Source organism: Cydia fagiglandana, chromosome 2, assembly GCF_963556715.1.
Source record: "Cydia fagiglandana chromosome 2, ilCydFagi1.1, whole genome shotgun sequence".
In the NCBI taxonomy this organism is placed as follows: domain Eukaryota; kingdom Metazoa; phylum Arthropoda; class Insecta; order Lepidoptera; family Tortricidae; genus Cydia; species Cydia fagiglandana.
In genome coordinates this window covers 19,660,357-19,687,568 of record NC_085933.1, presented here as the reverse complement: position 1 = coordinate 19,687,568, position 27,212 = coordinate 19,660,357, and the positions used below count along the sequence as shown (strand labels likewise).

The 27,212-nt window shown below is 37.1% G+C and overlaps 1 protein-coding gene across 1 annotated transcript in view; it reads right to left on the bottom strand.

The window, feature by feature from the left end:
- LOC134678286 (lachesin-like) overlaps positions 1 to 22,971 on the bottom strand; it is a 34,991-nt gene extending 12,020 nt beyond the window's left edge. The window contains exons 1-4 of the mRNA XM_063536778.1: positions 22,838 to 22,971; positions 18,825 to 19,033; positions 14,763 to 14,976; positions 7,651 to 7,828 (exon numbers count right to left, since the gene is read on the bottom strand). Of these exons, the coding sequence (XP_063392848.1) occupies positions 7,651 to 7,828; positions 14,763 to 14,976; positions 18,825 to 19,033; positions 22,838 to 22,913 (677 nt within the window). The 5' untranslated portion in view covers positions 22,914 to 22,971. The remainder of the gene's footprint in view (positions 1 to 7,650; positions 7,829 to 14,762; positions 14,977 to 18,824; positions 19,034 to 22,837) is intronic.
- Positions 22,972 to 27,212: the final 4,241 nt, after the last annotated feature.

The window sequence follows — 27,212 nt, the reverse complement described above, 5'->3', positions numbered from 1 at the left end:
ATCATGAGTGAGTTTCATAAATGCGAAACTTTGCTTTCGCTTAACTTTGGAACTAAATGACCTACAGACTTGAAATTTTGGATTTTAAGTATGTGATTATAGCTTACTGGATGACCAAAATTTCTGCGTTCTGGTCTTATCCAGAGGTTCTCAAATAGGGGCCTGAAAATGCGGCGAAATGGTTCCAGTAAAGGATGGTACGGCAGTGTTTGCTTCGCGCTCGACTTGGCGGGGGCACTGCCGTGCCCCCCGACAAAAGGTATATTTACCTTTCCTAAAATAAAGGCACTTAATATCAAGATGACATCGTGAAAAGGGTACGAGTATCGTTATACAAAGGTCGTGTCGTATTCATAAAGCAAACTTTTCGCCTAGTCAATCCAGTAATGTTGGGGTTGAAATTGCCTGAACCTGTCTGAATGAGCCTGCACTAGCCCGGGTTGCGCTATGCGCAAGCTTTACTTTCCGGAAGGTTTCCATTCCGAGCCGAGGATACTGAACCATCACAGCGCCTGATGTGCGCGTAAAAGCGCACATCAGGCGAATTATGGATGGCTTTAATTTACGTGATAAAATAAGTGTCCCTGTTTAACACCACGTGATTGAAAGAGATGGATATACTGTTTTCATCACGCTGTCACATAGACATACACGGCCATAATATCCGTGCAGATCACAAATCTCGAGGTTCATTTATACAAGAAACCAGCTTAAAGCCGAAATAACATGTCTTGTGAATTGGTTTGCTATGCCTTGTTGGCTGTGCGGAGTTGACGGGAACGTAAAATGGTTTTAACCGCACTCGTGTGAATTGCCGGAATTAGGGTTACCAGATACAAATTTAGAATTTTCTGACAAAATTCCTGTTTTCCGAATATCTTTCCTGATATTCATATTTTTGACGACGACGACGTCGTAGCTGGTAGCGCGTCAACGTGGTACGCGGTACTAAAAGTGCAATGGTATGTATATATATACATTCGATTCGATTTCTATAACATCTATGTATGTATGCTGGAGTAAAGATTTGTTAATTAATAAATACGAAGTTATTGATAAGTGGATCTCATTTATAATTTCTCTACAATGTTTTTGGATTAATTAAAGTAAATAAAATGGTACTTTATAAAAAGTCTATCAATAAAAAATTCCTCACATTTTCGTGTTCCGTCCCCATTCCTGACAAAAGGCCAAAATTCCTGACATGTCAGGAAAATTCCTGTCATCTGGTAACCCTAGCCGGAATGAATTCAAGTGTATCTCTTTATATGAATTCTATTCTATTTGCACATTTTGTTCGTAAAAAGTATCAGGTTACACTGATCCGGACCACAAAGGAATAAAGTTGTTATGTTTACATTACATTCGTTTTGGTTCAGTAAGCTGGAGAGATAGTTGATCCCCATGCAAACAATTTTCTACAGTAGCTAACTGTACATTTCAAAATACAAACAGTCACAATACAAAAGTTACCAATTTTAGAAAAAACAGTGTCGTGATTATTATAACCGTCTAACCCTAGATTATTCTAGACTTTTTATCCTCGGAAGACCTAGGGCAATTTTGGCGCTTTTGAATTTGAAACTTTCTTTTATCTCTATATAGAAAGAAAGAAAGAAAGAAAATACATTTATTTAACGCCACAACATATTACATCTAGAAAACAAAGATATACAAAATATGGGGAAGATATGGGGCATTATCTATGAAAAGGGACCTTATTGTCGATGGCGCTTACGCCGCACAGCGTCGCGCGGCATTGTATTTATATCGGAGCATCGTTAATAATGGCGTAAGCGCCATCGACAATAAGGTCCCTTTTCATAGATAATGTCACATATGAGTTCTAAACTCGAATTTAATTTGTACTTGTACAAGTACACGGGGACTTACAAGGTTAAGTCTGTTATCGTAGTTGATCAATGATCACCTCTATGCCCTTTAATAAATTTGATTAATCGAGGTGACCTTGTGACACGGGGTGTAGACGCAAACACGCTTCTAGGGGTCCGATTCGGTAAATGAAATAGAGACTCACTAGATATTAAATAGTAACGATATGTGACGTTCCACTGCAAAAGGTACCTTACGGCGGCTGGCGCCCTGATTCGGGAAATGAATTAGGGATTAACTAGATATTAAATAATGAAGATATGTGACGTTCCACGGAAAAAGGTACCTTATGCCGGCCGGCGCTTACGTTGCATAGCGCCGCAATAATATTGGAGCGACGTTAATAATAGCGCAAGCGCCAACCGCCATAAGGTATCTTTACCCGTGGGACGTCACATATCTTTACTATATCATATCTAGTTAATCTCTAATTCTTTTCCCGAATTGCGCCGTAGGGCTGGGTTATGTTCTCGACGGCGTAAATAAATCATAAAATGTTGTTTATCCTTATAAAGACAATATCAAGATTGACACCGAAATGGGTTATGGGTATGAACAAAACTTATATGGGTTAGACAATAGGGATGTTGACTGTATTTACAAAAAAAACACTCCGTGCACGAAATAAAGAACCTGAAAATTATTACAAAAAACGTGGCAACAGTGATATTTCTGTTTCAAAAGGGTAATTTAATATTATGATATGAAAAACAAAAATCTAATGTATCCTAATCAAAGTGTTATACGACTTTCAAATTAATAAAGATCCCTTCAGACGTATTTGCGTAATAGAGAAATAATCAACGAGACATTCAAGTGTAGGAATACACATAGATACATTGAAATTATTAATTCCAAAGGCGACAAATTAAAGAATGAGCCCACGGCAAGTTTAATAAATCCCCTGGCTGGTGTTAATTAAACGCCTAAAAAGATAAATCAAAGGGTTGTTTTATTCCCTATGCGATTTCGTTAGACCTAACTGTTGAAATGTTAAATATCTTAGCGGTGTGGCGGGTGTCGGCATCCCTACAAAGTACTTGAAGGTACCGAAGTTACATATGTATTTGAAGGTACGAATGTAACTACAAATAATTAGTGTTAAGGCGTAACTATGCAGCTCACGCTCACATTTCATACTTATACATTTACGCCCCGATTCGAACTTTAAGATACGTCAGTTGATGTGTAGGTCTAGAAACGATATGCATTAGATATGTCAGTATCAAATGTGACGTTTCTTCAAACAAAAACGTCACTTTTGAAGCTGACACATCTAATCTATATCGGATCTAGATCTATTAACTGACGTATCTTAAAATTCGAATCGGGGAGTTAGTAGACGCAACTAGAACAGTCAGCATTTAATAGATTGTGGCCGCCAAAGTGGCCAAATATTATCGTAACACCGCCGTCAACAATCTAAATGATTCTGACTGTAGTTCACATATAGGTAGGTACCTATTTTAAAAAAATTCACATACCTTGGAGATCGAGAGGAAAAAATCGGACCCTTATACAAATCCAGCGTTAAGGTAGAAGTTAAAGTCGTACTTATTAGTAAAAAGCTATCTCTTCCTAGAGGTACATAAATAATCCTTAAATATTGTAAGAGCCGCCGACCTCAAGTGCTCAACTCTTAAAGTAATTTGTATGACCCGCAATAAATCTTTAAGGCAATCCAAACACAGAATGAAGGCAGTTAGCACCCCATAAATTTAATTTCAGATAAGTTAAATGAACAGGGAAATTTCATAGGCTAACACAATACAAACTGTTTGTGTTGTTACGAATATAAAGCGATTATTATAATTATCTTCTAGATCTTAACAAGAAAACTATAACATGAAGGGTCTTTGCTTAGGCGGAATTATGAAAGAGTTACTTCACTTTGCTTAGATTCCTTTCATGCGTACTTACGAATATACTTCTTTCTCAATATTTACCTATAGTTTATGACATGACATGACCTATTTAACAAATATGGTGGACTCTGTAACCTAACTAAATTTAAGAAAGACAGATTATAACCTAGATAGTAATCACTTTCAAGGAATAGTAAGTCAATTATATTATACCTATATCATTTTATTTAAAGTAAAAATTCTAATTATAAAAATGTTTTCAGTCAGCAGCAGAAGTTGCTAAGCGGGCCAGGTGTTCATAAATAACATTAAGTTTGTGTTTACATCATTTAAGCAGTTATCTTTATACTGCAGGCTGTACGAGACGTGTGTCACTTCACATATTACGTTTTATATCTACAGGGATGATACCTATATTATATGGATATAATCAAAATTCAACTTCTTCAGTACCTACCATTGCCGCAAGATAAGCCCATGCATTTTTTTCCTGGAACTTCTTTTGTCTCAATTTTTCTGTATATAACCTATCATAATCTGCACTTTAACTTGTATTTTTGAACTAACTCGTTACGTTTAAATTCTCAGAACTGACACATCGCATATCGCGTTATAATACTTATAATAAACTAGACGGGCCCGCAGCTCCGCTCGCGTAAATGAAATAAAGAGTGTGTCAACCCTGCCAGGGTTCATAACGGCGATAGGGATTTCTTATTTGTACCCGTTATTTGGATAACTTAATACGCAAAATATCTGAAAAAAATTATGTGATTTGATAAAAGGCAAAATTATACTTTTTCATCTAGGTACGTAGTTATTTATTTAAAACTCGTTTCAACATCAAATTATTATTTATTTTTATAAGCCTAATTGCAAAAACGTTCATTAGATTAATTTCCACCTTAAGACGAATATGGACGACCACCGCCCATAAATCGCCTTTTGGTACAAACGTACGTACTCCCCATTTCCCTTTCTGAATACTAACATTACTTCCTACGGTTATGTGAATCCTGGCCTCCGAGAAAAGATCACACCATGTTTCTCGGTCTTGCGATAGCTCTCGCCAGTCCCCATGGCCGAGGATAAGCAGATCTCGAGCAACTACGTCGTTCCAGCGGTAGGTACCTATGACGTCCAATTGGGCGTCTCCCATTTCGTTGTCCCAAGTACGCTCTCGTCACGGCACGATCCTCTCCCATTCTCTCTAAATGTCCGAGCCAATGTAAGCTTAGCCACTTTTGTCTCTCAGTATTCCGCCAGTATATCGGAACACATCCTTATTTCTATAGCAACAGAGTTATATTACGATATTTGGCCGACTGCTGACTGTACGTTTGCTTATTTTCACCAGATCGTTTCGCTCAAAAATATCTGAACATGCACTTAAATTTTATCTACCTACATTATAACTTGCTATCAACTTTGTATTTTTGGCCCATTTCGGCAGCCCGGTCCCCGGACGAATTTGTTTGCCGAAGCTGTGAAAGTAAATCTGAATAACATAACTCAAAAATAAATTTAAAACAACAAAATACAAATTAATATTGATATTGATAAGTCATTATCAGTCATTATATGACATGTCACTCGTATGGGCATAAACTAAGGTAAAAGGTTGAGGTTGACAGCACTTTTTATTTTACTTCGAGTAAAAAAGGCTGAAATCACTGCATACCAACATAACAAACATAGTTTTGGTTATTTGAAGTTCGAAACGAAACCAACCGAGAGTTTCCGAAAATAGCCGATAGTCGTAAAAGGAAGAATGTTATGAAAATTTCTTTTGCTTATTGTAAATTAAATACGCATCGAAAGCGATAGTTTTTATGTTCTAGTTCTATTCTCATACTTAGATAATAGATTGGAACAGTTTTTTCTTATCATACGTGCGTCGTATTTGAGAAACGTGTCAAAAACTTTTTTAGAAATTTGTAAGGCGCCATCTCGCTTCTTCCCTCGTTTTTTATCCCGTTCTGGTTTTTCAATTTTATATATATGATAATTCAAAACATAAGCAAAAAACAAGACCATTATACCACACTCGGATAATATCTTTCATATCTGAATATATTCAACTTATTTGCAAATCACATTTTTCTGAATGCAAATCCCTATTTCTACGTACTTATTTACGTCTGTGCAGTAAACATTTCGCTATTTCCACACAAACAAACAGCACACTCAAGTAGAAAGAACGCATCCATATAGCAAACATGTCAGTTCCATCTTTAGCACGAACAATGGATGTTGCCGGCATTTGTGCTTCAAACAATGCACTGACTTTACTTCTACAACTCCCGCATCGAAGCTGTAACGTGTACAATACATCTTCAATTTAAGTTGGGAATTAGAAAGGCACTGAAGTGTATGGATTGAGTGTATTGAAGTGTGTGGATGGAGTGAATAGTGACAGACCTGGATAGAATGATTGGAAATAAAGTTCCAACCTTAGAGAAATTTTGAGGCAGAAATGAGATACTAAATTGGATCGGTGATACCTAAACTGTTTAGAATTATTGATGTAGACTAGCATGAGAATCAACAGTTTTTACATTAAGTATCTATAATAAATACAAACCCCCTCCTTTTTTTTCTCACGCCATCGTCATTCACTAAGTTACTAGTACTTAGATTTACTAAAAACACTTGTTTTATATTTTTATTATATTTTAATGTCTTACCTATATATAATGAGGGGTGAACTGAAAACCAGCGCTGTGACAGCTAGTCTGTAACACAGCAAATGCTGAGTCCATCCCTATTGTCACACTATTGGTTGTTTATTATAAGTTTTATAACATAAGAACGATTAATGTCAAGCTATGTTAATTTCATTGTTACTGGTTCAACATGTACCTATTTGTGTATTTTTTGTTTGTTTTGTTTTTATCGTCTTTGTTTTCTTGTATGTGTGTGGCAATAAAAAAATTTTATTCATATTCTTAAATAACAGTTCTTTAAACTATCGCTTTTCTAGCTTCTGCCCCTCGGCGTAAATTAAGAAATTCGATATCCCACTTCCAATTGTATTCAATAGTGAATTGCTTCCCCCTTTTCACCCCCTCATGGACTCATTTCAAGATATTATTTTCAGAACGTAAGACTCAAATAAGAAAAACGTGATAAAAAATATTTCTATAGTATAATAATCAGCCTATCAATCAGGTGAACACTTATGATTTGGGTCATTTAAAAATTTGAAACATAAATAATCATCTACTTACTACCTAATTACCTATAGTAATTTATGCTTCAACTGCTGTGGTACCTACAGCAAAGTTACACCACCTCTGTACCTACAATTTATGCTTATATGCGTAGAGCCGACCTCATGCCGCCACTCTCTCTCTCTCTCTCTCTCTCTCTCTCTCTCTCTTGCTCTGTTAATCTGTCTCGTCGTCTGCGGGGGCTCACAACGCAACGCAAATAGCAATTATATGACTGGTACAGAACTTGTATAAATAAGTGTGTGACCGACCTGATGCCTCCTCTCTTTGTGTCGTAGTTAAGCAGCCTGGCGCCATGCTTCCAGTTGACCTGCCTGGTGGGCTGCGGGACCTCGCTCACGACACACCGGAGCTCTATGATGGAACCCTCTTTGTAGAACTTGTCTTGAAGCGGACGGCCTCACTCGTTGATTATTATATGACTGCTATAGTACTTGTATAAATAAGTGTGTGACCAACCTGATGCCTCCTCTCTTTGTGTCATAGTTAAGCAGCCTGGCGCCATGCTTCCAGTTGACCTGCCTGGTGGGCTGCGGGACCTCGCTCACGACACACCGGAGCTCTATGATGGAACCCTCTTTGTAGAACTTGTCTTGAAGCGGACGGCCTCGCTCGTCGATTATTATATGACTGCTATATAATAGAACTGTGTGACCGACCTGATGCCTCCTCTCTTTGTGTCGTAGTTAAGCAGCCTGGCGCCATGCTTCCAGTTGACCTGCCTGGTGGGCTGCGGGACCTCGCTCACGACACACCGGAGCTCTATGATGGAACCCTCTTTGTAGAACTTGTCTTGAAGCGGACGGCCTCGCTCGTCGATTATCTCCACTTTCGGTACTGTTGACAATTATTACAATATTTAAAAGCCATGTTTATTGCAGAAACTTATAACAGAAATTTATAGAAGTTTGACGTTTAAAATAACACTTGCACTGCGTGTACTCTCAATATCATTGCAGACTTATGTTTATTGCAGAAACTTATAACAGAAATTTATAGAAGTTTGACGTTTAAAATAACACTTGCACTGCGTGTGCTATCAATATCATTGCAGACTTCTCTTGGTTCAACTCCAGTTACCTCTTAGTAGGTACTATAAGAAGTTATTATAGTTAAATATTTTTGACGTATTCCAAATCACTGTGGTGATTTCAAGTATAAAGTCGCGTGCGACAACGTAAATTGCACTAAGCGGTCAGATGTGTTTAAAAATAGACTTTATTATTAGAAACATTAAGTACTAACTGCTGAATCCGACACAAGAGCAGCCGATGCAACGGAGCCACACCATTTTGTCGACTAAATAAAACTTAAAATATAGATGTAGGTATGTTAGTCTGTAAGGTATTTATAATATGGGCCTTGTTGCCTGATATAAATTTCTAAATAAATAAATAACTATTACCCTCCCGTGTCATCATTTGTGTAACTAGGAGAATTGAAACAATTCATGAAACTTTTGTCAGGATGATTCAATCAAAACTTGAAATACAAAACGGAAGTAAGCTTATAGAAACAATAACGGTGCGTTTAATCAGCGGGTTTGCATGAAAGGGCAGGATAGTATTAAGTCGCGCATAATCCGCGGCTAGCGCCCATTTACACGTCGTCCTGTTTAAACAGTCCACGTCAAATATATTGTATACAATTTAGCATGTTCCTTCATTATAATAAGGGGAATAAAACATATATATCTGTGATGTTGACTCAACAAACCTTCAGACTCCAGACTCCACAAGTAATTTTAAAACCATAGTAAGTTTATATTACCCTAAGGGTCTCCCCAAATATATCGACGCGCATTCGGCAAAAGCCGATAGGAAAAAGCTTTATGTCCGCGCAATAAGAGCGAAAAACCGGTCGACGCGTCCGGCGTCGTCGGCCGTCGCGAGCCGAGCCAAACGACGACTTTTTCGCTCTTATTGCGCGGACATAAAGCTTTTTCCTACCGTATTTTGCCGATTCCGCGTCGACATATCTAGGGGAACCCTAAGTAAGGACGAAGCTTTAAATACCTTTTTTACAAGTGCAAAATGCAATTTTATAAACAGAAATAAATTAAAGTAAACACGAAATTGTTTGTTTGTTATCAAATAAGATAAAAGGTTTGAGTTCGATACATCGCAAAGTAAAAATGTTTTTTATGAGAATAAATAACAGTTTATTTACTTATATTTATTTTTTACTATACAAATGAAACGAGATTTAATCTTCTTTAAACCATGATTGCAATTGAAATTCTGTAACTATTAAATGAAATGACGAAGAATCATATTTGGTACACGATTTTTTAAAAATTCGAAAGGCAATCTAAAAACGTAAAGATAAAACCCGAAGGCATGTACCTATTCGGACATTTTGGCAACGCGTATAACGTCGAGCTTGGCACAGTATCGTGGGAAGATATACAAGATATATGACGCATAGTATCGTTTTCTCATGCATGCAAATGTTGGCGTAACGCTGATATAAAATATGCAAGCATTATGCGAGAACTTGGCGGTTGTTTTTTCAGCGGTTATATGGGTTTTATGAGTAAGATGGAGCAGTTTAACTTCGTGGTTTTATCAGAAATTTGAATGGATAACTATGTAAATATTTTATTCAAAACGTCGAGCAAGTGACACACAAAGTTGATGTTTGTGTCGTGACCCGTGACAGTTTGTTACATCTCATGATGAGACAAATTTAATATTCAGCGCAGAAAAGTAAGTACGGCAGATAATACGAGTACGCCGCTAACCTGTCAGGCTGAATTGTTGATGAGTAAAATTTATCAAGTTTGGTTAGTTTTAATAAGCTACGAGTACCTAGCGAATTCAGAGTTCAAATCCTTCCCACTTTGTTATAAATTAACCCATAGATAATTCTAGCAGGGGATATCTTAGTTAAGCGTGTTGTAGCAAATAGCGGTAACCCCAATTTCTTTGTTTACGTATAGCCGCAAAGCTATCCGAAACTAGTAAACCGGCGCTCGTATAAAATACAGTTATATGGTGTTTGTACCAAATAGAAGGAAAAAGGTTTCAATGGACGTAAAAGGAAACGATATAAGCTCGCTGTACTGTGATAAGAATTATTAACAAAGTAGGGAACAAAATGCCTCGGTTATTTTTAACTAGTACTGCATAATGTCACAACGTACAATATGTATTTAAAGTTTCCTAAGCGAATAGTAAAATATGTACCTAATCTACTACATTGTATTGCATTGTGATGTAATGCTAATACAAGCAAGGATAATGAAAGTACGGATATGATGGTCGAACTCAAGGACTTCATTTAAGCTAAATTTTCTATCTAGGCCTTTCCGTTGAGACGCAAACACTACGAGTATAAGTAGGTGCTATAATCTTGGCTGATGTCACACTCGTCTCATTATTCATCTTTTCTGATGGTGATTAATTATTTCTACACATTATAGAACGCTACAGCAATTCCAACGCAAAGTTAAATATTCTAGGTAATTTTTCGCGCTTTAACAATTTCTCTTTAGGGAGGATATCCAGTTTCTATATACCTACTTATACCAGCGGTTCTCAAACTTTTTTGGTGACGGAACCCTTTTGGAAAGCGAAATATTTGACGGAACCCCAAATTAAATATTTTTGTTCGTCACTGTCGACCAGATATACCTATACAAGAGCTGTTTTTTTTTTTCTTATTATGTATTACAAGTATTTTCGCGGAACCCCAACAGAGGCTTTGCGGAACCCTAGAGTTCCGCGGAACACACTTTGAGAATGGCTGACTTAGACTATATATTTGGTTGCACTTGTCTACGTTTCGTGATAGTGACCGTGTCTGTATATTTCAATTACACGGTCTAAAATGTGACTTTTGCTTTATCAAAGTAGCAGGAAACAGGGAAACGGCAATCAGCAGCTTCATAAGAGCATTCCATGAAATTGTTTGAAGATTTGTAGGAGTTTCCTTTTCTGTGACAAATGGTCAAAAATATAATATAATCGCCTGCTTTAAATGCCCAAAAAACAATCGAACACTGGAAATAAAATGCGTTTGTACCTACAGCCTACAGGAAAGCCGGTAGAATGCTTCAAAGCTCCTTACAGCTATTAGGTATGATGGAGAAAAATGATATTGTTACTACTTTTATTTGTTTTGATAAGAACGTGAACTGCTCTCTCTTTGTTCCTTCATCCCTCTCAGGGAGGGAAATTGTCTTAGCTTAAGGTGCAGTGAGTTCAGAAAACGGAGTTTTTTAAAAGCCGTAGCTCTTTTTTGGATCACAATACGGCTGCCATACATTCAATTAGCAAACTTGAGGGCTTTTTCTAGTGAGTGGAGCGATTAGAATCCTAAGTTTTTGACTTTTGCTCGATAGAAAACGATCACGAACATAGGTCTAAAACGGACTTTAAAGATTCGTAACAATTTGTGCACAAAAGATAGAAATATGAAAACTGCTTCTATGTACGCGCAATTGTATGCTTGAACGACTACCAGGATTACTTTTTTTTTTAATTTCACATTCACTAAATAAGTTCGAAAATATGATATCAGCGGTTCCGTGCACGCAACTTCTTTGATCAGATGCCCGCTGGGCTCGGATCAAAGCACACGTATCGCGAATTTAATTAAAATGACAGTTGGTTTTCGCATTTATTTCGACATTAAGTCATATACATATACGAAAAAGTATACCAGTAGACAAATAGTATTTAAAAAAACAGGGTAAATAATTATCATCACATGGAGCTCGAGTCTCATCTTAGATTTGATTTGTTGGGGCATAATGGTTGAAAAACGCAGTAAACTATCTTAAAACAATACGATTCCAATATCATTTAAGTAATTTGCTCCTTGAAACCCGGCTTAGAATGAAAAAAGTTTGAAGACTCATACTTATTGATTGGAATTAATTTTCATTATGCTGGTATTAATATTGCATACCTATTTGACGTACATTTGTACGTCAACGTCAATGAACTGTGATGACAATGTTGTGATCTTGTATTTATGTTAGAGAACTTTTGATCTTCAAATATTACCTATTAATACGGAACATTATGTAAATATTTCGTGTACTACTTGAAAATCGTGCAGTGGTACACCTATTTTGTTGCTGTGAGGTCCGTCTAAGATAGATGTATAATGCGGTTACGTGCTGTTCTGCAAACCTTCATGAAATCAAGAATAAATAAACGGCTATGGTCTAGCCTCAGCGAGTTTTTGCGGCTTGTGAGGCCGAGATATACATTATACATACTGGCCTACGAGGCTTACAGCCCAAAACCACTGCGGTGCCTGGTTTGTGATTGCCTATGTATCGAGTGTTATACTAATTTACTATAAAATAAAACAAAGTTTTTCGTTCAATGATATTCTGTGCATATTTAATTTTATACCTCGTCGATGACAAACAAGCATACGGCCCGTCTGATGATTGAGATATCCGCTCTTGAAAGTTTATTTAGGGCTCTCAATTTTATCTTCATATATCTACAATTCTACATCAGTGAAGGTGCTAGGCCGTGTATGGTATCGTTTTTGTATAAATCTGGGTTGCTGAATCCATTTAAGGTATCACATTGACACCATTCCACAAAATAAAAAAAAATCTTTTTAGGGTTCCGTACCTCAAAAGCAAAAAACTTATAGGATCACTCGTGCGTCTGTATGTCTGTCCGTCTGAATACACAAAATAGTTCTTTACCTATAGATGACAGGAAAACCTATTAGAAATGTGCAGTCAAGCGCGAGTCGGACTTAATGTACGGAACCCTTAACACGCGGGTCCGACTCGCACTTGGCCGGTTTTTTTAAAACTCCTTTTGACGCTTAACCGCTGAACCGATTTCGTTGAAATTTGGTATAGAAATAGTTTGCGTCCCGGAACAGGACATAGGATAGATCTTATAACCAAAATCATCTTTTGAAGGTGTGAAAAGTGGCGTGGAAATTTGTACGGGAAATCAATAACCGCTGAACCGATTTATATGAAATTTGGGATGGTCTACATCTTTGATTTAGTTAAAAATGATAAAAAAACATGACTTCAAACCTAAACTTAAACAGTATTAACTTCAAGAAGTCAATTCTGAATTCCCCCCTACACCTCATTTCACACCTTTAAAGGATGATTTTTGAGATAACTTATTATGTCCTGTCTCGGGACTCAAAATATATGTGTACTTAATTTAAATTAAAACTGTTCAGCAGTTTAAGCGTGAAGAGGAGTTTAAAAGAAAGTATTTTAATAAGTTTATATGTTTTTACTTTGGAATGGTGTCAATGTGATACCATAACTAAATTTGGTACTGCGAATTTATACGAAAACGATACCAAACATGGCCTCGTAGCTTTACTGTTGTAGAAGTCAAAATAAAATTGAGAGCCCTAAATTCTTATTACTTGGCCAAACTTGTGTATAAGGAAAAGGAAAAATAAAAGTCTTCGGCAGGAATATAAGACACAAATATATATTTTTTTTTCGCGTTACTATTTCAAAACAGTCGGCAGCCAGAGCCTCAATATGATCACGAAAAGTAAGTTTGGTATCAAAGATAACGCCGAGGTCTTTTATAGTACCTACTTACGCGAGTTATTACTACTAACATGTGTGTTTGTCGTTGACTGTACTTTAAATAGTGGTAGAAATTATGTGAGCTGACTTTGAGTGCACTTAAACGTTTATTTAGCTTATTTCCTTAGGTACCTTATTTGTGCACAGAATATCAAAGATATTGTCTAGTATCAAAACTATAATTCCTACTACACAAAGTGTGACCAGCCCAAGATTTTTTGAATTTCCCGCCAATAATTTAGGTAAAATTTCAGTAGCCAGACTCTAGTGGTTAAGACGAAACTCAAAATACTCTCATTTGCATCTTAAAAAAAACAGGATGGGTCACTGACCTGTCCCGGTAAAGTGAGGTAGTGTGCGTGACGCGTGCTTGTGTGTGAAATGGGGTAATTTGACAGAATCTGAAAATTTTCCCCGGGCATACCTCACCTTAAAGCTTTGATCAATCAATTACCTACCCGCAGCGATAATATTAACCGATGATGAATAATGATAATACGGGCGCTGTCATTGTCACATTTTTTTGTAAGTATATAAAGTAAACATTTTACGGAAATTTCAAAGAATTAAATTAATTTTTGCGGTTCCATTGCTAAGAAATATTTTTTCAGTACCTATTTTTGGGTAGCTAAGTTGCAAACGCGTTAGACCGCCAAAAACGTTATCACATCTGCACGCCCCTTAATCCCAATACGCGCTAACATTAACCTGCCGAAAAATAAACCCCGATAACCGTGGTATTCACACAAAATAATAATTAAGCGAAAACATGATTCCGGCAAAATATTATTATATCCAGTGAAAAAAATGTGGATTAAGGAAATCCTATCCACTTCATTGAGTAAACGTGTGTGATTTTTTAACACGATTAGGGTTCATATTAGTGAAATATATAATATTTTTAGGTACCTACATTATTTTCTTCTAATTCATACAAATGTGTGTCCAATATAATGACAAATGCTATTATTGCGTATTATTTACGATTGTTTTTGTGGCTGTGTTTGTTTTGAGTTGTGCCATTCTTGAGAAAGTTCTCCGTCTACTATGGGAAATATTCTTGAATGTAAACGTTTCCCGTACAAAATGGAGATTGTTGTCGAGAACAGCACAGACTTAACTATACCTTAACAGATAATTTATTGACATACCTAAAATATCAACACTGTCACATCACATGCCACTACAGTATAATAATAGGTACCTATTGCGAGTCTCACTCACCGACGACAGACAAGTGCACTCTTCGCACCAGCGGCGGATGCGTCGAGATCTGGCACTCGTAGAATCCCTCGTCCCGCTCGCTCACGTACTGAATGAGCAAGCGCCAATCGTTCGGGTGCTCGAAGGCGAGCGAATACCGTGAGTCCGCAGAGTACGTGTGGCGGCCGAAGGAAAGCAGGTGGAGCTCTTCGTCGCGACGTTTCACCCATGATATCTGGAAAGGGTTTTACAGTTAGATATCGCCATATAAAAAAATATAAATGTACTATCAAGACTTCTACTATTGACAAAATAGACATGTTAGACATGGAAATCTTGGGAAATATGGTTTCTTCCTGATGGAAAAACTTTTTGCCACCAACTCTACTACTGTGCAATGCAACCCGGCTAGTATTAGAACTACAGCGAGTAACACCAGCTGAATGAAGATGAAGCGTCGCTTCGTTTTTTGTAGGTACTTGTTTTTTGAAAGTCCCTAATGGCTCCTCTACACGATGGGCCAACGCCGGCCACTCCAAGTGACGCATTTATGCGCTAGAGGGAGCAAGTGATATTGCTATCTCATTCTATCGCATGGCTGCGTCCCTTGGAGTGGCCGGCGTTGGCCCATCGTGTAGAGGAGCCATAATAATATTGTCAGTATAGGTAAGTAAGTTTTCTCTAGAATTACCTACAACAAAAAAGATCATTTACAGAATGTATCACCAAAGACACGTTATGACCACCTTCTTGTGTAAATTTTGGCTTAGGTATAAGTCCCTTGTACTTTTTCCCTTCTTGTAATTTTAAAGAAAGTACATTCCCCGATTTATACTATATATATGAGGTCAATCGGGTCGGGTATTGGATATAAAAATTTCAATATACTACAGTTAGCTTTAACACCTAATAAAGCCTGGCAAAATTCTATGTGGCCCTGAACTGAGATAGTGTCGCTACAAGCTGCTTTATTGGAATGCTAAGCAATCCTTCGTCTTTTTATTGGTGTACCTAAATGTTTTACTGTATTCGATATATTTTTACAGTAAGTAGGTACATAGTTATGGTCCTACTTTCCCACACTGTGTATGTCAAAAGTTTAAAGGGCCATATATTATGTAGGTACCTACTGTAAAACGTTGTACGAGACACGTGCGAATATTTAAGTAATTCGTAACTCGTGTCGATTTAATAAACTCCCTTCGGTCGTGTTTAAATTTGTCGCCACTCGTTTCGAATCTCCTCTTTTCCGCACTTTTATCGTTAACTCTTGCGTCTTTGACAAACTTTTTTGACATTTCTGTGGTATAATCGTTTAAGGTGGTTCGCTTTTCATACAAAATTCAATCAAAGCTCATTAAGTAACTACACACTATTAGTACACAAATATTTCCGCATTTATCTTCTTTCGAATATTCGTTTGCGCGAAATTATCAGGAAAACAATGTTTCATACAGAAATCATGCAAAAATCATAGTTAAATTTTCATCAATTTTACGTATGTGTGTGTCACAAATGCCGTGTACAGATACATTTGCGACGTTGCCATACCATTTCCGACGTTGCCGGGCTGACCACGACTCGAATTTGGAGTGCCGTCATGTTTAGTGCAGTTTTGTTGACACTGATATTTGACAGGTAGTTAATTGACCTAAGCGAGAAGTTCGTCAGCTTAGCTAAGAACTATCATGGCGTGTTATGCAAACAGTCGCTTTTTTGCTTGCAAACGGAAGATTCCCGGTTCGATCCCCAGTCATTGTATGCTGGAACATAACTTTTTGTATTTTTGTTACACCTAAATTTCGTATTGTTTTTTTATTTTTAATTATTTTTTCTTATTATCATACATCGATTATTAAGTATGGGCTACACGTATTCTTTTATTTTTACAAAGATAATTAGAAATTATACTCTACCTAATCTCTCTGATTTTTACAATCAGGACATCCTCACTGCAATAAAAACCGGGCAAGTGCGAGTCGGACTCGCGCACGAAGGGTTCCGTGCCATAATGCAAAAAAAAAAAAACAAACAAAAAAAAGCAAAAAAAAAAACGGTCACCCATCCAAGTACTGACCACTCCCGACGTTGCTTAACCTTGGTCAAAAATCACGTTTGTTGTATGGGAGCCACATTCAAATCTTTATTTTATTCTGATTTTAGTATTTGTTGTTATAGCGGCAACAAAAATACATCATCTGTGAAAATTTCAACTGTCTAGCTATTACGGTTCGTGAGATACAGCCTGGTGACAGACGGACGGACGGACGGACGGACGGACAGCGAAGTCTTAGTAATAGGGTCCCGTTTTACCCTTTGGGTACGGAACCCTAAAAAGAAGTGTATAAAATTTCCTGTGGTTAAAAATAATGGATTTTGTCTATGAATGAAAAACACAATTATTACTATAGTTTGTTTTTTTTAGCATTAGAAATAAGGTAAACAATCTTGACGTGTCTTTTAATTGAAAAACACATTTTAAAAAATAAGTTACGGCAAATATGTAACAATTTTAAATCTAATACGATCATTTATATTCTTCTGCTTTCATGAGTAATCGTTTTTGATTTTTAAAAAACCGGGCAAGTGCGAGTCGGACTTGCGCACGAAGGGTTCCGTACCATAATGCAAAAAAAAAACAAAAAAAAGCAAAAAGAAAACGGTCACCCATCCAAGTACTGACCCCTCCCGACGTTGCTTAACTTTGGTCAGAAATCACGTTTGTTGTATGGGAGCCCCATTTAAATCTTTATTTTATTCTGTTTTTAGTATTTGTTGTTATAGCGGCAACAGAAATACATCATCTGTGAAAATTTCAACTGTCTAGCTATCACGGTTCGTGAGATACAGCCTGGTGACAGACGGACGGACGGACGGACGGACGGACAGCGAAGTCTTAGTAATAGGGTCCCGTTTTACCCTTTGGGTACGGAACCCTAAAAACCTGATAACACTGAGTATGTGGGGGAAGCGCTGCTGGCCTAGCGGAAAGCAATTCGGAGGTCGCGGGTTCTAACCCCGGCTCGTACCAATGATTTTTCGAACTTTTGTACGAAATAGCATTTGATACCTACCTATTTATACACCGATACCTATTTTTCGGTGAAAGAAAACAATGTGAGGAAACCGGACTAATCCAAATAAGTTTACTCTCTGGGTTGGAAGGTCAGGTAGTCGCTTTCGTAAAAACTAGTGCGCATGCCAATTCTGGGATTAGTTGCCAAGCGGAGATTGAATATCTGGGAGACCGACCAAAGCTTACAAAACATAAAAACTCAAAAATGCGCGTTTTCTCATAGACCTAGCTAAGAGATCAAACCCCTTATAGCAAATTTCATCGAAATCGTTAGAGCCGTTTCATCCAAATATATAAATAAATAATTATATATCTAATAATTGCTGGTTTAAAGGTAAGATAACACAAAGGAGAAACAAAAAGAAATTACCTACTCGCACCAGTCTTGAACCCCAATCCTCTTGCACGTATTTCCACGAACATACCGTTACGCTATTGCAACATACTTACGTTGTGTGAAATTGTCTACTACAAGGATCACGGAAACACTGTTTGCATGTGTGAGTAATAGTAGGAAAAAGCGTGACAGCAACACTCCGTCGAATTAAAAAGGTGGTTTTTGCACAATGAAGTATTCAATGTTTATTTTAATAGTTCAATATTTACTTAAAGAGTGCGCGAAACATACTTTTAAGTATACAAATACCAAGACCATTTCACAAAAAAATAAAATCTGAAATTTTGCAAAAGTGGTGCCATCTAGCGAGAGTTAGGTTTTGAGTAACCTAGGCGAACCACCTTAACATCGCGAAACATTTTCTTGTTTACAATGGCGACATTCAATGTCTGTTGTCAAAGAAAAATAAATTAGTAACTACCACTGGAAATTCGCAATAAATAAAGCGAAGGCCAAATTTTAATGAACTCTTGTCAAGGTAAATATAATAAAATGCATGAAAAGGGCAGTGGGATCTTTGTGAATGTAAGAGTGGCTGAATGACCTTTTGTGAAGGATTACCTACAACAATAGTTGATAAAAATAAATAAGACATCACAGGTCTACTTACAGTTTTCTCCCCCAAGTCATGTACTCTGCAGTGCAAGTGCACTCGACTGCCGAGCTGCGCCGTCACGTTGTTAGTGGTCGCGTCGTCCTCGAAGATGGGGAGAGGCTCCGTCGTCGTAGTCGGCACGTCCTCTTCGGGGTCCTCGTACAGCTCCGTGATGACCTCATGCCAGAACGGCCCGTTGATCCTCTTTTCGCCCGTGCTGAAGTCTGTTGACAATTCGATTTGGAATAAGTTGGTGTTGATATGAACAAGTAGGAAGGCCCGCATAAAGTGGGATGCGGCCATCAGGAAGAAGAAGAAGTTACGAACATATTTGTGTCGCTTAACTTCAAACTCGGGTATTCTAGGATTTCCTTTCGAGCCTCTCAGCAAATATTTTCTCTTTTACATTTAATACCATAATCGGATAGGTAATCTAACAGATGGATTTGCCCGAGTTTACCAGAGTGTAGTGTAGTTAAGCGACTCATTTAAAGGTAAAATTATATTACATTTTTGTCGAAGTTGAAAAGTAGGCAGTTACTACTTAAGGCCTGATTCGAAACAAATTTGACAAATTCAGAGTGATTTTTCTTGGATATTTTCTAGCTTACTTTATATATACACTACGACATTATAATTATCAGAATCACAAAATTATTATACCAAAAAATTTTTTTTTTATCAATTCTAAGATGATCAAAAAAATCAAATAAACGCCGCCGTCTTTTTAATTAGGCGCCAAATTGCTGTCAAAAACTTGATAAGTATGGAAGAAACTTGCACATAACTAATTTCCAACATAACCTGTTACCTAATATTATACCAATACTGAAAGGTAATTTCATTGCAATATCCATGAAACAATGAGGATCTAGACATATCTTCAAATATCTGGCGTATCAGGAATTTCGTCGATGTGGTGTCAGTTACCGGGCATTGGTTACTTTTCGACAGAGAAATCGACACCAACATCACTAAAAGAAACGGTTCGCAGCTTTAGTTTAATAATGCGGATTTCCAATATTACTTTGATAATATTTGGAGATGATCCACGATGTTTATGAGGCAATCAGCATGCTTAAGCCAGTACCCTCGAAATCGGACCAAAAAACTTGATTCAACAAAGTCCCACAGTATTGACCTATTGAACGGTATGGAGTGGAGTGTCCAAGGAATTAGTTCTTTAAAACAACAAAAACTATATGCAATATAATATTTCAAAATAAACATTGTTCTTGATAGGACTCAAACTAAGAAACTGTCAAAAAACACTGTCGGATGTATGATGGAGGGCATACAACAAAACTAACGACAGGAGCGGGAAGAAATGGAAAATGATGAATTTACTTATAAATAACAATTTTTAAACAAATTTTCAATAAATTATGGAAAAACAAATCTTGATTCAGCTAGCTTCAGTACCATTAATAGGGTTTTCAATTTGGCAGATTGAATTCGAATCAGGCCTTAAGTGAAAGTTTTCGCATAAACTCATATTATTGTCCTCCCTGCTGAGTAAAATAACAATAGTTTACTTTTTAATAATGGGGCAAGAAAGTACTTCTACGTCGAAAATATTTTTTTAGAGAAACAACTTAAAGGCTGGCAACACAATTGTAACCTAATTGGCGATTACAATCAGGTGATTCGTCTGCTCGTTTGCCTACAATATTATAATTATATGTTTCGCATTTAGTATATTCTTAATTGTTTAATAAGCAAACAGTTATAACAACATTAGCAACTGATGCCGCCTGTATGTAAATACCTAGTAGTCTTCAAGACAATATGATTCGCTGAGACAACATTACGTAATTGGGAAAGGCTTTACTGACGACCTGAATAATATTTTAGTGGGTTAAAATAATATTACGATTTTTGACATGAAACGGGTTTAAAATTATATTGTAAAACTAATAGGTAGGTATATAAAAAGTTCCCCAGTAGTTCGTTCCCTTACTTTATTTACACAATCCCAAATCAATTCTAATTTGAACAATTTTGTGTAGTTTTAATCAAATCCCAATATAATTTATATCCAATGATTCTAAAGTAAACCAGCGAGTTTGAATAATAATTCTATTGTACAATTTTAGAATAAAAAGGATTAATATAAACAGCAATTGTGTTACTTAGAATATCGTCGCAATATCGTCTGCCCATCTGTCAATTATCATGAAACCGATAATTGAAGGATAGGCAAATGACATTGATAAAGGTAGATTAAAATGACATAATTTATTCATATAATTGAATTTAACTTGTAGGTATTGAGAACATTGTAGCTTCTGTACCGGAAGATTATGCAAAGTACTCTTCTCTAAAAGTTACGGCTCGATTCGAGAAATGAATTAGAGATTCACTAGATATGAAATAGTAAAGATATGTGACGTTCCACGGCAAAAGGTACCTTATGCCGGCTGGCGCTTACGTCGCATATCGCCCCAATAATATTGAAGCGGCGTTAATAACAGCGTAATCGCCAACCGCCATAAGATACGTTTACTCGTGGAACTACTATATCGTATCTAGTTAATCTCTAATTCATTTCCCGAATCGCGCCGTTAATCGCATATTTTAAAAGTATACTTCAACAGAAATATTTTTTACAGTGCAAATCGAAAAGTGTCAGAAATCCTCGAAATTTATATCGTTCAGTGTAGGTTTTAATTAATCGGAGCCAATTTATTCCAGACCACATTTGGCTTCACGCCATCATTCTCCGTAAAGTTATATTTACAGGATGCACGGTTTGAGAACTAACGGTTTCCTTTTAAACTTCGCTGTTGCTTTAAAATGGGTAAACTTAAAGTAGTAATACGTGTAAGTTTATCATGTATTAAAGTAGTACTAAATATCCAAGGGATACAAAAGAAAAAGTTTGTCGATTAAAGAGATATTTAATTGAGAAAGTTTTATGTGTCTATTTATATTTGTACTGTGGGTAACCCTTAAGTTAATTATTAGAAATGCTACAAATCCGTTTTCTAAAACTGCTAGTTAATAAAAAGAAAAACATACCTAGTTGAAAAAACTACTATAGAAAATTATTTTAAATATGTAAAATTTTACCAGTGGGAAACTTAAATTAATGTTTTCAAGGGCACATAATAAGTAATAGTACTAGGTACAGAAGACTCACTCTCTAACAAAACTCTCTCTAAAATGTGAAATGTTAAGGCTAGTAAGTGAAACGGACGGAGTAATAAATAAGTACTGCGCTATTGGATAGAAAACCGGATAATCCAGTAGCTATGTCGAATTTTGTAACCTGGCTCTTTTGCGTCAAATCCGGTAGTTCTGATTTTTTGCAGACTTGTTTATGATGTTGGCCCAATGAATAATCCAAGTTTGTGACTTCGAGCGCCGAACGCAACTTTGTCAAAAATCGAATACACCGCAATTTTTTTTGGATTTGGGCGATTATAACCCTAAAGTACTAGTTTTTGGTAGTAACTTCCAGCGTTTTTAAAGTAGACTAAATTTGCTACAATAAGACACTAAAATTTTTTCTATACATCTAATATTTTCCGAGATAAAGCCTTTCATTCTATGGAACTTGCTAACTATGTAAACAAAAGTCACTAGTAAATTCATCATTCAGAGACAATTTCAATATGGCGTTTTGTTTACGTAGTTAGCAAGTTTCATAGAATGACACTTTAGACAACGAGATATCTATTCTGATTTATCAATCTGTTGTGGTTTTGATCTTGTAATGATATTTTATTGACGCGTTTCACACAATTTCTAAAGCATTTCGCTCGCACCAATCAGCGTGAAGTTGTCTTTATCAACACAAGATCGGCCTCCATGTCACCGTCTGCCAGAAATAAAACTGGATACCAATCTATATAAAAGAGTCAATATGCATATTAGACCTCCTCTACACGATAGGCCAACGCCGGCCACTCCAAGGGACGCATTTATGCGTTAGAGGGAGCAAGTTATATTGCTATCTCATTCTACCGCATGGCTGCGTCCCTTGGAGTGGCCGGCGCTGGCCCATCGTATAGAGAAGCCATTACCTGGTATCTGCGGCGCGATGACACAGAGCGTCCTCGTAAGCAACGAGCTGAAGACCAGGAGCCCAGCCGGCGTCATGGTGTCAGCCCCAACACTGAGGGGCCATAGACTTCATCTGTCTAGCCGGTGTTGATCCTGGAAAGAAGACAAACCGATTAAAACGCAAATAATGTATTTATCTGGAGACCTCGACTGGGCCGAAGTGACAGAAAACCACGAACCGACATTTTGCATAGAATTGCCGCATACAGAATAACATAGAAATCCATGAAAGGGCATGGCAGGGGATGTTCAGCAGTGGACGCGAATATGCTGAGAAGAAGAAGAAGAAGAAAAATAATGTAAGGTCAGAATCTTCATATAAAAAATAAGGTCAGAATCTTCATATTTTATACAAGGCATTTTATCTAAATGGGCAGATGGTAAATCTGAAACTCTAAGAGAATGTTTTTAAGAGTCACAGAGACCGATTAATTAGGAATAAATACATTAAGTACGGCTACCACCAGTTTGACACTGAGATATTCGCTAGCGTGCGCGTAACTTACTTTCTATGCATCTCAATCTTACACAGACGTTAGCGAATATGTCAGCTTGTCACTGCTAAAGCAGTCGTGGTAAGGCTAAAGCTCAAGTTCCTAATTGATACCAGTAACTTGTGAGACTTGAAACTTTTCGCATTATAAACACTCATAAATTATCTATCACATATCTTATACGTCTTCATATATTCTAAAATCACTATTATTGAAGAAAAAATACATAATATCTTAGACCTAAAGAGGAGATTTAAAAAATTAATCTAAACAAGGCGCAATCAGTATTCGAAACCTTTTGGATTTCACCCTAGTTCCAATTCCAATCAGTAAATCTACGAGTACGTAACATGGCATTTACACACTTGGTATCATAATCGCTTCTACCACTTTAAAAATAAATTCGAACTTCCCTTGCCACCAGCGGACTAAAATTTCAGATACAGCAGCTAACTTGATTTAAAAATGGACACGTATGAGAGATGAAACACGGTAAGCAATTACTGGATGCCGTATTGTGCATGTGCATGCATATCGAATCAAGGATTTTTGAAAGTCATGAGCCATGAATTAAAAAAGAAAGAATGATGAGGTTGTATGAAATAGTTAAGCTTTACTACAGATACCTTTTTTGCAGCAGGAATTTATCGACAACACAACCCCGGCGGTAGCACGGTCGCATTTTTATCGCTTGTCACCATGCCTGTCACGTTCTAACGAGTATGTAAGTGCGAAAGTGACGGGCACAGTTATAGACGATAAAAATGGAATCATGCTGCGCCCGCAGCGCAGGTGCTAATAATAATACCACGATATCCAACCAATATCCGATACCTTAAACCTGTGACCTAAATATGTAGGACGCCTTGAAATTGTGTCCAGGGATCTCTAAAATATTATACTTAGCAACTTGCGATGTTGTGGAGCTGTGCCCACGGCAAACATAAATCCACATTAGTGTAATGCGAACTGAGATAGCTTAGTAAGGTGGCTAGAGTGCTACTACCACGCCAATTTTCATGGAAATAGTGTTACCTTAGGAGCGGTTTTAGAGATAAAAGAGCATTAAGAGCTTTATTATTCCGAAATGCACATATGAAATAAAGTAGGTACCTAGAGCACTATTTATCAGCGGGAAATACTACAATATATTTGTTTAGATATTTATACATACGTACATATTTCGGTACCTATTCCTACTTAAAAACATCGTTCTCATAAAAAAAAAATATTGGACGTTCTTAAACCAATTGACTAAGCCCCACAGTAAGCTCAAGAGGCCTGTGGGTTGTGTTGAGTTGTGCATGATATAAAACAGTTCTAATTAGTACCTGGTACCTACTTGATCGCGTAAAGGTTACATTCTGTTTATGACTGTAGTCAGCATTGAAGTAGTACTTATCGCCCACTTCCCGCTGTTGCAACGCTGCACCAAGAACGCAACGGCATGTCGAAAATGTCAATTAATAAACTGACACCTTTTGTGTCCCGTGCGTGTGCCCGGCAACTTTTAAAGTGTACCGTAAAATGGGGTGAGTAGGGTCAAAACTGAAATTCAAACCTCGATAACATTTTATTTTTACATATGAAAACTGAATGGTGTATTTATATAAGTGTTCCGAACTTGTATTTTAGTTTTTATTTTATTTAGTTCCATTTCATAACTTGGACGATAAAGAGGAAAACCCACCTCACTCCGTAGTGCCTCGTATTTGGGGTGAGAGAGGTTTTCATACAAAGGTGATTTTGGAAGATTGTTGGATCGATTTTTTTTATTATGCGTATTACTATAGCTCCTTTTTAAATTGGAGTAAATACATTATTTTTGAAGCAGTAGCCTTAAAATCCCTTCTCACCCCCCTCTCAAACCTTCTCTCCCCATTCATAACCCACCTCTCCCCACGAAACCTACTCACCCCGTTTTACGGTACAGAATATTATCACGTTATGGTACACAATAAACCGCCGATTTTCTATCAATCATTTCCACTGCATTAACGAATCACTTCACCGTTCGCCGTGTTCACCAACGTTCCATTCCAACATGTAATAATTGACCACTAATGCGCGGACACACACCGTGCGACAATGGTCCGGATGACTGGTGAGTATTTATCGCGCGATGCACCAAGGTTTGTTCAGGAATTAATGGGTTGCCACACGCGCGTAACGACTCGATTTTAGGTAGAGATACGTGAACGTCCCGTTTGAATGTGTTTCTGTATTACGTTGCAATGTAATTGCTATTATTATCATCAGTGTACTTAGTTACCAATATTTGTTAAGTATCTATTAATACCACACATCTTCTTCTTCCTCGCGTCATCCCGGCATTTTGCCACGGCTCGCATAGGAGCCTGGGGTCCGCTTGACAACTAATCCCATGATTTGACGTAAGCACTAGTTTTTACGAAAGCGACTGCCATCTGACCTTTCAACCCAGAGGGGAAACTAGGCCGCCTTATTAAGATTAGTCCGGTTTCCTCACGATGTTTTCCTTCACCGAAAAGCGACTAGTAAATATCAAATGATATTTCGTACATAAGTTCCGAAAAACTCATTGGTACAAGCCTGGGTTTGAACCCGCGACCTCCGGATTGCAAGTCGCACGCTCTTACCGCTAGGCCACCAGCGCTTCTGCGCTATTATACCACACATGTTGTTCCTAAATCCGGTGACAATGCCACTTAAATATTCTTAGCTTATAAATCTTAGTGGGGCTTGAAAACCAGACCCAGAACCAGAGGAAACCAATATCTTCTTTTTTGTATTTAAGCCTGTATCTGTTTCTTCCCCAATAAAGAAAATAAAATAAAACAATGTACGTAAATATGGCAGACGGGGATTGCTATGGAATCAAAGGGTTCGTGTCGCGTCTAGTAGTTAGCCTCGAATTGTGAATTTATAAGCTTGAAATCTATAATCGATCGTTATATTTTCACTTAATGACAATGTACATTTAAATATAATAAATAGACAGGAAAACATTTAGATCCTCCCGCATATTTCGAAAATTATGTGAGGTGCAAGTTAAAAACATTAATATATTAGAGGCATTTGTGTAATATAAAACTTATTAGTGAAGGAAGCGAAAGAGGTATGTCAGGATCATAGCTAGTGGAAATCCGTGGTCTCTGCTTACCCCTCCGAGAAAAAGGCGTGATTATATGTATGTATGTATGCATGTATAACACTTATATTAAGCTCCATGTAATGTTATACAAAGATGAGTCAAATATTAATAATTTAAAAAGGGCTTTCGTTTCGTGTTGTGAAATCCTCACAAATTGCGCGAACCGTTGAAAAAGATTCATCGCAAACTCTTAAAGTACCTATTCCCCTGACGTGGCTAAAAGGAAACATTTTCTTCCGTGTCCATTTCAGTAGTGAAAAGATAGCCGGAGTAAGTTTAAAAACAAGTAAATTTAATCGGAACTCCTACATACTATCAACTTGAAGGTAAACTAATCTCAAACATTGTACTTTGCAATTCGTCGTGTTCTTAGTTGCTTTTTGTGGAACGGTTTTGAAAGCGCGTGCATCTTCATTCAGTTGTGTTTGAATTACATTTACTTACTCGGATTCACTGCAGCAAACGTTTTAGAAGAAATGTAATGATTTTATCTGTGAAAGATTCTGAATACTGTACTTAATACCTATGATTTAAATTTTTGCACGCAAATATTGCACTTTCACCTTAATAACTTGATACTGTTGTACTGTTGTCTGACTATTGTCAGACGTTGTTCGCAGCACTTTGCAGTATTGGTTACTGTAATTTTGAAAAGATATGCCAAATATTTAAAATGACGATGACAAATTATTAGGCGACAAGTAGACT